Here is an 11,448-nt window from a genome sequence, read left to right on the forward strand (position 1 = left end):
AGTATCGCCGAGCAAAGGATCTATCTATGTGGATCCTTGTGTTCGCCCTGACTGCTTGGAGTCTCTTAGACTGATTTTCCCCCGCTAGATATAGTAATAGTATTGTCCTGTCTGGAGATTATCGCGAGTCTGGCCGGCCATCTCAATCGCAGCTCCCATCTCCGCGAGGATTATTGCTTTCTGGCCTGCGTCACAGCTGTTTAGTGGCCCAGATTGGGGTTATCTGGGCGCAGACGCCCTCTGGGCAGTAGCCGCGTGTACAGGCGAAGTTTGCAGAGATCGGAGTCGGATCCGACAAGGGAGATTGCCCTTGCTGCTTACCTGGGCGGGAGGTTGGATGAGCGGACCTGTTGAGGTGGAGGAGTAATGCTCCTTGGGGCAGAAGCCGAAGTTTAGCAGGCGTAACTACAGAGGCCGGCGAGGTTACCTTCGCCGCCGCCTTCGGTACAAGTTGGAGGGTCGAGGGGGGAACTAGTCGGGATGTAAGCGTCCAGCATTGTTTCCGTGCACCACTTTTCAGGACAGTAGCCGTGGCCCGTAGAGAAATATGCCGATACAACTGTCAAGATACCACCGCATCCTTGTGGAAAGGTGACTGACCCGGCGGACAATGGAGGTTGACCTAAACTCGAGATACCGGCGTCGAATGCGATTGAATTTCGCATTATCGGGAAGGAATAATTCTACAGTACCAGCAACAACTTAGTTCTTTTTTTTTTTTTTCTTCTCATTTACTAGTGTAGTATTATAAGTATATAGAGATTCTTATTCTTCACTTTCTGACGCACTTTCTGCGAGCAAAGGTTGCGTCTCTTGATCCGTAGAGAATTGCTCATGGCGACGTATCTTGAGATACAGGCTAGTCTGAACCAACGCAAATAGTATATTATCCACTGCCGCCCACCAAACATAGATGAACCATTCGGGGATGGTAGCCCAGAAAGGTAGATCTGGAAGGTTGCTGTCGTATAAATTCATCCTCATGGTCCACGAGATAGCGACGAAAGCGAAGATCACCGCTTGTACGGCTAGACCGGTCTGACTGAGGGAGTGAAGCTGGGCTCGAGAGCGAAGCTCGTGATTCTGCGGAAACCAGGCATAAATTCCTACTAGTGTCATCGCCGGGTGAATATAGCCGAAGTGGTATCCACCAAAGATATCAAGCCCGAAGTCGCGGTATGCTGCATCCTCTCCGGCGCTGAGAAGATAATAATCAATGGCATCAGCAACAACAGGGACGATAGAGACAAGCAAAAGCATGGTGTACATGATTGAACTAGAAATCTTGCGTTCACGACTGTGCTGGTCGGACGGGTAGTAGAGGCCCAGAGAAAACGTGGTAGATATTAACAGCTGCGCGCGAAGCTTCAGTAGGGGCTACACTATACAATAAAAGCCATAGCATCCAAACAGCCGCCAGCTGAGCAAGGTTGATCCAATCTCCAGTTGTCTTTTGGATGACATCGGCGTCCTCTGTCTTATTAACGAGTAGAAAGAACAGGAGGGTAAACTGCTCTGTAGCACTCATCAAGTTGCAGAGGACATATGAGAGCGACAGGCCGGTGAACTGCTTCGTATACCATATTCGCTGCAACTGTGGCAAAAAGGAGGCAACGCTTGAAATTAGGAGGATACTGTGTGCGGTGTCAATGTAGGCTTCTTGCTATCATTAGAGAAACGTACATCCGAAGCCAGTTAGGAATGATGTCCAAGCTCATCTTGACCGTTGCCATGAACAAATGAATTCGGAGAAGGGGGGTGGAGGGAAAGTTCTACTTTATAGCCTCGCCAACCTCCAAAGTCGCTGTTGAAAGTAAATGTCAGTGCCCTTCGGGTCTTCCCGCCATCCGTGAGACTTCCGTTGGTTCATTCTGGCATGTCTCTGTCTCTCTCAATATATATTGGTCGCGGTTAAACTAGATCCCATTAACCTAACCCAATGTAGCCGTAGATTATATTAGTAGTATTCTAGGGAGCTAGCCAAGCGCCGTATATACCTTTTGCTAATATTTTAGTTAGAAGGTATATTAACGCGTTGATGCGCTCGCTAGAATTATAATAATAAAAACATAGCAATATAGGTGATTTTATTTTATCTCTTCGAGTGGAGGATCAGGCGTAGGGATAAGAGAAATCGAGCGATTTAAGCGATTTTTATAATTTATAGATCCGCTGCTAAACATGCTATTGGGAAGTACATATATAATTCTCTGTGATGATAGCATGAAGCTGCTCTACTATATGCTCTTTGTAAAAGATAAAAGCTTAGATATAAGTATCTTTAAAGAGGATTGTGGGATCCCGTTAAGACTATATGTAAATATCATGGCCGGGGTTCGGGGGATGTGTGTGCCCACCGGCCCGATTCTATATCGGATCCGGGACATTACTATGAAATGTACATAACGGCCCGGTGGATAATTCTATCTGAGTACTCCGGTAAGATAGTTTAGCAAGAGTTAATTAGCTTTCCCTAGCTAAGATGAGTTAGTAAGACTTATGTTGGATTATTAATTGAATTATTCTTCATCTTAAGAACTGATAGTATGGATGCTTGTAGATTTGTCACCATCGGAGAACCCACCATCTGTCCGGAGATCCCATTCTAAACATAACCTAGGATCTCCTACAAGTATAAAGAGTCAAGGAATTTACAGGCCAATCTTCTTCCCTCTTGCATCCTGCCATCATATCTCAACCCTCTTTCTCGCAATCACTTATCCAAACAAGCCAAGCCCGAGCAGAGCTGAAGCCCTCCAACTATGGAACAAATGAAAGCCGTCCGTGTTATCACCGCGGGTAGTAAAGCCGGCGCAGAAATCCGCGACGAACCCCTACCAACCCCAGGTCGCCATGAAGTGCTGATTAGGGTGCACGCGGCCTCACTGAACTACCGTGACACGGCCCTGCTGAGGGGGGAATATCCCGCAGCGACCAAGAAGGGCGTTGTCCCTGTATCTGACGGTGCTGGCGAGGTTGTTGCAGCTGGCAAAGACGTAACACGAGTCAAGAAAGGCGACCGCGTCACCGTTAGTTGCTTCGCCAACTGGATCGGCGGCCCATATAACCCAGACTATCGATTCAACAGCGTCGGCTTCAGTATCGACGGGATGTTGGCTGAATATGCGCTCTTCTATGAAGACGCACTCGTCCCAATCCCGGACTACATGACCTACACCGAGGCGGCGTCGCTCCCCTGCGCAGCTGTCACAGCCTGGACGGCGCTGAACAAGATCGAGCCCCTCCAGCCGGGCCAGACGGTTCTGATCCAGGGCACCGGGGGCGTCTCGCTTTTTGCCCTGCAGTTTGCAAAGATTTTCGGCGCTCGTGTGCTTGCGATCACGTCATCGGACGAAAAGGCCGCTAAGCTCAAGGAATTAGGCGCCGACGCTGTCGTGAACTATAGCACCTGTCCTGACTGGGATCGCGAGATTCTTGCTCTGACTGATGGAAAGGGTGTTGATAGGGTGCTAGATATTGCTGGAGAGAAAACTATCGTGAAGTCTGCGGCGTCGACTAAGATAACTGGCGTGGTTGTCGTGGTAGGCTTTGCAAGCGGTTTTGGCGGCGGCTTTCCGCCGATTGACATACTTGTTCGAACCCTGACAGTAACCGGGTCAACTATTGGTTCGCGAATGGATTTCGAGGCGATGCTTACAGCGATGGAGAGGCACAAAACACGGCCTGTTATTGATCGGGTTTACCCATTTGCGGAATATCGCGAGGCTTACCGGAGGCTTGAGTCTGGGCAGCATGTCGGCAAGATTGTTATCGAAGTCACCCACTAGGCGGTGGTTTGGATAGTGAGATAGTTTGGTAAGGGGGTACTTATTGTATAGCATTTCCCGTGGATCCTTAGAAGAAGTTAGCCGTGCTTCGAAATAGGCCTTCGGAGACAAGTCCAAGAATATAAGAAATTGGCTTTCTTAAGCTTGATTCGATTTTGTTGAAGGCCTCTTTTGTACGGGGAGCATCTTTGACATTATTTGATGCTGGTGCAGTTTCCAGCATTGCTCTGCGGAAATTGTTATTCTTATGGGCTTATTTATGCCTAATCCGATGTCAATGAATTAACTAAATGTAGACATATGCTGTGAGTAAAGGAATCTGAATTTTCAGTCGCACAGATAAATATCCATAATATGATTCAATCAATGAGTACGGTGATACTCTGACGACTGTGTTGTTTATATCTAGGATGACTTATATATCCATGGGTTGTTTATGAACACCATGTCTATTCTGGGTATGATTTGTCGAGGTATTCAGTATATTAAGGAGAAGAAGAAGCATAGTCTCAGTAATCCAAGGCTATCTCAGTGGAACTGATATTATCGATTAAAGCTATGTTTAATTCACCTGTACAGCTACAACTATATGATACTACCTCGAGACTCCAGCCTTTTCTTGTTACAATGTCAAATTCTTCTAAACTAGCACAAGAAGCCTCCTATATTCAATAAGTAGCAAAGCGAAGCCACAGATTAGTCAAAGGCATTACATAAATTTATGAAACTCGGTTCGGGGGTTACGTTGATTCCATGACCCCAATCACTGGAAATCATACGTACGGCCTTTACCAGAAAGGAGGCGCAAAACCCTTGAGGATCACCAGAGATCCACTACAGCATGCTCTCTGAACAATGTTACCACATGAAAATTTAAAATAACAAAAAAGAGTATAAGTCCATGCATGCAATGTTCATCCCCGCGTGGCGAATAGTCTCCACCATGAAGCACATTGACCCCTGAACCCCGACGCCCAGATATCTGAACTATGGAACTCGACACGGAGTGTTAAGCTTAGCCGATGCTTCGCCCGCCATGACGGGTGTCATATCCCAAGACCACAACCGGCAGCTGATCGACATGAACATCCTAGCCTAAGGTTAAATAGATCTTAGATAGTCCCTGAATAATGCTGCGAGTCACAATCAATAATATGACTCGCGTCGAGAAACGTTTCTTATTTCCCTGGAATGATTCTAGATTGCGCATTATGAATATGTTCTGGAATTGAAACAAACGCTGATAGATTTATCGCGAGCCCTAAGTTCTAACCTCGACGACCAGATTTATTTCCCCTCAGGTACTAGTATCATACCATACTTTTCCCAACGACGTTCCTGAAAACTTTCAAGGTTACACTCGGAGGGCTCGGAAGGACAGTTTCAGGAGTTCACTGTGGGTTTCCATATCGGCTAGAGGCTAAAGGCTGGAGACTGTCATTAACCAAGTGGATCTACACGACATTCTCCGAAACGGGGCAACTCCGTGTGGATACAGGCTAGTAAAGTGGGCTGGTGACAACACATAAGTTCATGAATCATGAACGGCTAGCAGGGTTCTGCATTTTCGTTCGGGTAAATTGGGTTGGATTATTGGTATGGTCAGTTCCTAGTCGCAGATGAGAGTTCAATCAATTGACCTGGTCCGGGTCGCTTCAGTCGTTCAGCATGTCGGAGGCTGGCATTTGGCCCCCACGGGGATATCAAATCCACCGAGTGGGCCGCCAGTTCGTGAGGGAAGCGAGCACGTCAGGCCATGCTCTGGGGATCCTTTCTGTTCGGAGACACGTTGGGGTTGGTCGGGGAGGCCGATCTTGTCCATCCCGATAGACTGTGGACAATTCGGAAGAGAAATCCGCGCAAAGTCAACGTCATTCATGGCTAGTGTCGGCGAACTATTGATCGTTAAAGTTCATACATTGATTAGAAAAGACTTAGTCATATATACATGAATGATGAAAATGTTGTAGACCACCCAATCAAACCGCCGTGTAGCTGATCATCACTTCCTCTCTGACTCGGATCCCCGAATGTCGCGATGAATTGCCCCCCTCGCTGCCTTTCCGTTGCAGGGAGGTCGACTTGCGCTCGATCACCGTATCCACTAGCTCGACCTCGTCCCCATGGGTCCACGTCATACTCGGGCTCGTAAGTCGCGATTTCCGACTGCTCAGGTTATACCCCGAGGCGGTCTGTTTCGCGCTCGCGCTTCCCGACTTCCCGGTGACCATGCTGGACCACCAACGGCGGAACAGTGGAGATAGTGTAGGGAGACATGCGCAGACGATGCCGATCGAGGGCTCGACGCAGGACCACACGAAGACGGGCGCAACGGTCCAGGTCGCATCGTCCGAGTGGGTGTTTCGGTTGAGGAAGACGAGTCGGACGATACCTGCGATGCAGACGCTGTGGAGAGTTAGCCACGCCTGTCGTTTATTGCTTTTTGCTTTTCTCTTTTTTTTTCCGTATCAAGAAGGGAATGTCGACTCACAAGCTACCCAATAATAGAATGCCGATCACGGCCAACCTCTGGCTTTTCGGCATCTGTAGTTTCCAGGTAATGGGGATCGGGATGATGAGAATCACAATGTCGATCAGGACTGCTGCGATGCCGTTTCCGAAGAAGAACTTGGGGATGTCGATGCAGCTGCCGACAGCGGTATCGGGGTCGGTGTATTGCTCCCAAAAATACGGGATCGGGTCGCATGCCACGTTGATTGTGACGATGATGACTATGAAATAGCTCAGGATAAAGAACATAGCAAAGTAAAGAGAGTAGCGAAGGTTGAAGATGCGTTTATAGAACATGATAATGGACGTTTTGGTGCAGGTCACGCAGAAGGCGTATAACATGACATGGGCGTAGAGGAGTTTCCAAATGACGGTGAATTCGTGTTTGGTGAGGGCTTGGACATGGTGTCCGTTTTTGTATTTGACGCCTGTCCATGGTCAGTTGCTGCGTTGGCGATGAGACTCATGAAGTGGTGGCAGAGAACTCACTGATGATCACACATATACCGAGCGAGTAGGCAAATAACTAAATGATGGCGGGGAGAATGAGCTATGACTCGCGCATGCTTGGCTTCGGCCTTGAAGGCGACTTACCAAGGCAGCAAAGCTCAGATAATCGTCAATTGCAAACTGGAACTTCTTGAACTCAGTCCGGGCGTATACCCGCAGTACGACGGACAGTGTCCCCAGGATGATTAGGGTAATGACCGCTCCAAGCATGGAGCCATCTTGGTTCTCCGAGAGGTCGACGCCCGGGGGCGCTGGCCCAAAGTCTCCGGAGGCAGACATGGGCGTCGATGCGTCAGAGTCGGCAGGTCGGCCAGGGACAGCGAAGAGAGAAATAGCATGAGAAGCGGTATATATATGGCTAAGAACACTAAATTCTAGTCTATGAAGGTACCAAAAACTTTGTTGTGTTATGCAAGGGTGAGATTCCATTCGCGTGTTGGCTTTAGGGCTTCTAATGTACAGTAATCCTTCCGAACCCTGTTCGTCCGGACTCCGACAACGAGGGCTTGCAAGAAGGATGGCTGATGGCCGCATAAGACCGCACCCCGGTGGATCGGCATCCTGTCTACTCTGCGTATGAGATTGATGAAGTTGCAATAGTCCAGAGACTAGCTCGCGGCTAGTTAGTAGTGACATGAAGCCATTGCACTAGTCGCGAGGGATATAATATGTTGATCGCAATCTCGCCACTGAGAGATGCTTTGCGCACAGCAATGCTTTCTGAATGGTCATCCGGAGCGATCGTGCAGGGTTAGAGAGCCAAAGTAACCCCTGCATCGTGCACGATGGAGTACGTAGTGATCTCCACATTGGCGGTTGGGCCATCCAATGCGAGAACTACCCCGTGCGAGGCCGTACATTAGGGTTGGCATAGCGCCACGCCGGCGCGAGGCACGCGCCACTTAGCCCCGAACGGGCTCCAGCGGAGTCGGGGGTTCGGTGGGGGTCAAGGTCCATGTTGTCGTAAATATATTGGGATTAATTGGGGTGAGACTTCGGTAGCGCTGCCTGCTCCCGATCCACAGGGATGGCAGCGATGGCACGGTAAGACGGACATTCCCCCGGAGATAGTGCTTGCCACTAGCAGTGGCACCTATTCCGATGCCAATGGATTATATAGCACTTAGGAGCTCCGCGGAGCAGATCCTCCTGCCACACACTTCCCAACACACATTGCCACCATGAAACGCCCCGAGGACACATCAAACGGACACCCAGTCACGTCGGCCGGCCTTGTCGCCCAGGGCCAGACTCCTGCGAACTGGGTTCCAGTCAAGGAAGAAGTCGCTTTTACTCCCAGGAAGATCAAAATTATCTGCGCAGGAGCCGGCTTCGGCGGCTTGACCCTCGCCCACAAAATCAAACATGGACTCAAACTAGAGGATGTGGTGGATTTTGTGATCTATGAGAAGAATGCAGACGTGGGCGGAACCTGGTTTGAGAACCGATACCCAGGCGTTGCTTGGTAAGAATTAATCTTTGAGATTCGTCGAGTAGTAGTCACTCATCAGTATCAATTGGACTATTTTAGTGATGTCCCAGCCCGTGAGATTGCGCTTATCAGATTCAGCACCAAGCAGTATGCTAACCTTGAGCGAATGACTACCAGATGCTTATACTTTCTTATTCGAACCAAACCCCAACTATTCGCATTTTTACGCCCCCGGCCCCGAGATCGAAGAGTATATACAGAGGACAGCGCGCAAATGGAATCTGTATGACAATATTGAGCTCAACTCCAAGGTGGTAGAGGCAGCATGGGACGAAGCAGCTGGCAAATGGAAGGTGAAGGTCGAGCAAAACGGTGTGATCAAGGAGGATGAAGCCGAAATATTTGTTAGCGCATCCGGTCCATTAAGGTAAAAGCAGTTGTTCTTCAGTTTTTCGGCGCTTGCTGACCACATGCGAAAGCAAATGGAAGTTGCCAAACATCCCAGGAATGAGTGAATTTAACGGTAAACTGGTTCACACTGCGGCCTGGTATTCTCTTCCTGACCTGCTTGAGACATGCAAAGTAAACTAATATCAACTAGGGACGAATCATACGAATGGAAGAACAAGCGCGTAGCAGTCATTGGAAACGGCTCCTCGGGTGTCCAGTGTGTCGCAGCGATGCACTCACAGGTGGCCAAGATGGTTAACTATGTCCGCAACCCAACATGGATTGCGTCCAACTTCAGCGGCCAGTTGACAAGGGATGGGAGAAATTTTGCATACACTGAAGAGGAAAAGAAGAGATTCAGAGACGACCCGGTGGCCTTCTTCAAGATGCGCAAAGAACTCGAAAACAGGTATGGAACAGTAATTGCTCGTAGACTTTGCTAGAGGCTATCACTAATGCTCCAACTTCAGTGTTAATGAGTTCGCCTATGGTATGCTGAAAGATCACACTTTCAATAAGCTGGCAACCCAGATCGCCACAGAGCAGATGCAAGAAAGACTGAAAAATAGCCATGACCCATCGATCGTTTCTAAAATGAAGCCGGATTTCAGCCCGGGTTGTCGCCGGCTAACGCCCTGTGATGGGTATCTGGAATCCTTTGAGAACCCGAACACACACATGTGCTGGGAAGCAATTGACTGTATCACAGAGAAGGGAATAAAGACGGCTGATGGAAAGGAAGAAGAGTTTGATCTGATCATCTGCGCTACTGGTTTTGACACATCCTTTGTTCCTCGATGGAAAATGTCAGGGAGGGACAACGCTACTCTGGACGAGCGGTGGGAGCACAACCCAGAGGCATTCTTCTCTGTGCAAGTGAATGGAATGCCCAATTACTTCATTATTGGTGGGCCAAACTTCACTGTTTCGAATGGATCACTTCTGGGTGGAATCTCTTTCGTATGCGACTACATCATGAGGTGGGCCCAGCACATGGCCACGCATGACATCAAGTAAGCTCACCTTTGACTGGTACGGTTGGCGGAATTAACCAATAATGTCACAGGTCAATGGAAGTTAAGAAAGAGGCTGTCGATGACTACAATGTATGGGCGCAGGAATACTTTAAGCGGACAGCCTGGGCCGATAATTGCCGGAGCTGGTACAAGAACGGCAAGTCTTCGGGGCAGGTCACGGCGCCTTATGCGGGGACAACCAGTCATTTCAAGAAATCTCTTGACAGTATCGGCGCCGAGCATTTTAACTTTCAGTACAACTCGGCGAATCGCTTCCGTTGTCTTGGTAATGGTCAAGTGGCAGGTGAGGAGAATGGTATGGGAGACCTCTCATACTACTTCGTTGAAGGGCTTTGGTGATCGCTTGATGCTGTGGATCAGTTGTCTAGTAACTTTGATGACGGTGACTGCTCATAACACTGGCTGCAGTGTCCTTAGAACAGGCTTGCGAGCGAACAGTACTATATGTAAATAACGCTGAGGTAAACAACAAGATTAGTATAATTACCCTCCGAGTATGAGTTGTACTTACATCACATCCCTGACTAGAGTATAACCTTAACTTTAGACTACATGCTTATACATGGAACGAAGCACCAAAGCTAGAGAGCTAAGCCATGTTCCAAAAAGAGCAACAGCCTACTTCTTCGTCACTACAACGACAGTGCAAGTCCCACATCCAGTAACCGGATTTGCCATGAAACAGTTGATCCAATGAACAAGCGCGCTCACGAAGCGGGGCTCCCATTCCGTAGCTATCAAACGTTGCTATTTCCATTTACCGTATTGAGTAACAGACAAAGCACTGACGCAAAGCACCCAGATCGGCGAGATCGGAATCGGACGACACATTCATTAAAGTTGATACTTTTATACTTTAAATAATAGAATAGCTCTTCGGAAATATTTCCTACTTCATAGAGGTTTGAACACTACTATCACACAATAGCTCTATAAACCTTTATGTGTACTTAGTGTATAGTACTGAGTACTCCGTCCATCGGACTCGGGGAGGACTCGGGAGGATTCCGAAAGGGGCCCACTCTAGCCCGATCAAAGAAATTTCGGCATGCGACTAACCTTATTTGGAGATGTCAAAGTTTTCGAAAGCAAGAACTGTCCTGGTACCATCAAGGCAAAGGCGAATGCTTAGGAACCTTGGGATGATAGTTAGAGCCATCACAAGTATTCCCATACTCTCATCGGCCACTGTCTATAGCAAATATCATGTTTACTCGTCCGTATCTGCCGCTATTGAAGGAACAAGTTTGATATAACCTGTGAAGTAGATTATCTGAACCCAAAGAACCATGTATGAACCTTAAACCACGCACGACCCTGAAGATCTAGCTCTAAATTTCGTACGATCCCAAGATAAGGCGATCATGCAGGATTGGCTTCGTGACAGTCGCAAGAATGACGGCACTTCCACGTGGGCCCTCTAGCGTAGACATACTCCACCACGGAGTTAGTATTCTTTTTCTCCGGTTTTTTCTTCTTTTTTTATCTTTATCCGGGTTTTGTCGCGACGAGGAATCCTAATCTTCTCCATGAGATCAAAATTCGCTTCAATAGCTTAAGTATCCCCTATCAGAGGTATGTCCAGGCAAACCCTAGCTAGCATAGATGAAAGTTGACACCACTAACGAAATTAAGTTTCTATAGATCTACGGCGTTTATAAAAAGCCCTAACATCATTGTGCATACGGACACTACCACCTCCCGATACTACCTCACTAAA

General features: G+C 48.2%; 4 protein-coding genes across 4 annotated transcripts; 2 read left to right on the forward strand and 2 right to left on the reverse strand.

The window, feature by feature from the left end:
- Positions 1–765: 765 nt before the first annotated feature.
- On the reverse strand, positions 766–1,718 carry ANOM_010266 (PQ-loop repeat-containing protein; the record flags this gene model as incomplete). Its single annotated transcript, XM_015555522.1, has 3 exons — positions 766–1,353; positions 1,412–1,634; positions 1,684–1,718. 3 exons carry the CDS (start codon positions 1,716–1,718, stop codon positions 766–768), a joined length of 846 nt encoding a protein of 281 aa, XP_015402745.1.
- A 1,044-nt stretch (positions 1,719–2,762) lies between these two features.
- Positions 2,763–3,788, forward strand: ANOM_010267 (zinc-dependent alcohol dehydrogenase family protein; the record flags this gene model as incomplete). Its single annotated transcript, XM_015555523.1, has 1 exon — positions 2,763–3,788. The coding sequence occupies one exon, from the start codon at positions 2,763–2,765 to the stop codon at positions 3,786–3,788; it is 1,026 nt and encodes a 341-aa protein (XP_015402746.1).
- Positions 3,789–5,767: 1,979 nt separating this feature from the next.
- ANOM_010268 (uncharacterized protein) lies at positions 5,768–7,088 on the reverse strand (the record flags this gene model as incomplete). Its single annotated transcript, XM_015555524.1, has 4 exons — positions 5,768–6,194; positions 6,280–6,727; positions 6,789–6,825; positions 6,894–7,088. The coding sequence occupies 4 exons, from the start codon at positions 7,086–7,088 to the stop codon at positions 5,768–5,770; spliced, it is 1,107 nt and encodes a 368-aa protein (XP_015402743.1).
- A 902-nt stretch (positions 7,089–7,990) lies between these two features.
- Positions 7,991–10,067, forward strand: ANOM_010269 (flavin-containing monooxygenase; the record flags this gene model as incomplete). The annotated part of the gene is made up of 7 exons (XM_015555525.1): positions 7,991–8,274; positions 8,341–8,354; positions 8,419–8,668; positions 8,721–8,789; positions 8,843–9,100; positions 9,162–9,704; positions 9,758–10,067. 7 exons carry the CDS (start codon positions 7,991–7,993, stop codon positions 10,065–10,067), a joined length of 1,728 nt encoding a protein of 575 aa, XP_015402744.1.
- Between the last annotated feature and the right edge of the window lie 1,381 nt (positions 10,068–11,448).

This window comes from Aspergillus nomiae, assembly GCF_001204775.2.
Source record: "Aspergillus nomiae NRRL 13137 chromosome Unknown contig00406, whole genome shotgun sequence".
In the NCBI taxonomy this organism is placed as follows: domain Eukaryota; kingdom Fungi; phylum Ascomycota; class Eurotiomycetes; order Eurotiales; family Aspergillaceae; genus Aspergillus; species Aspergillus nomiae.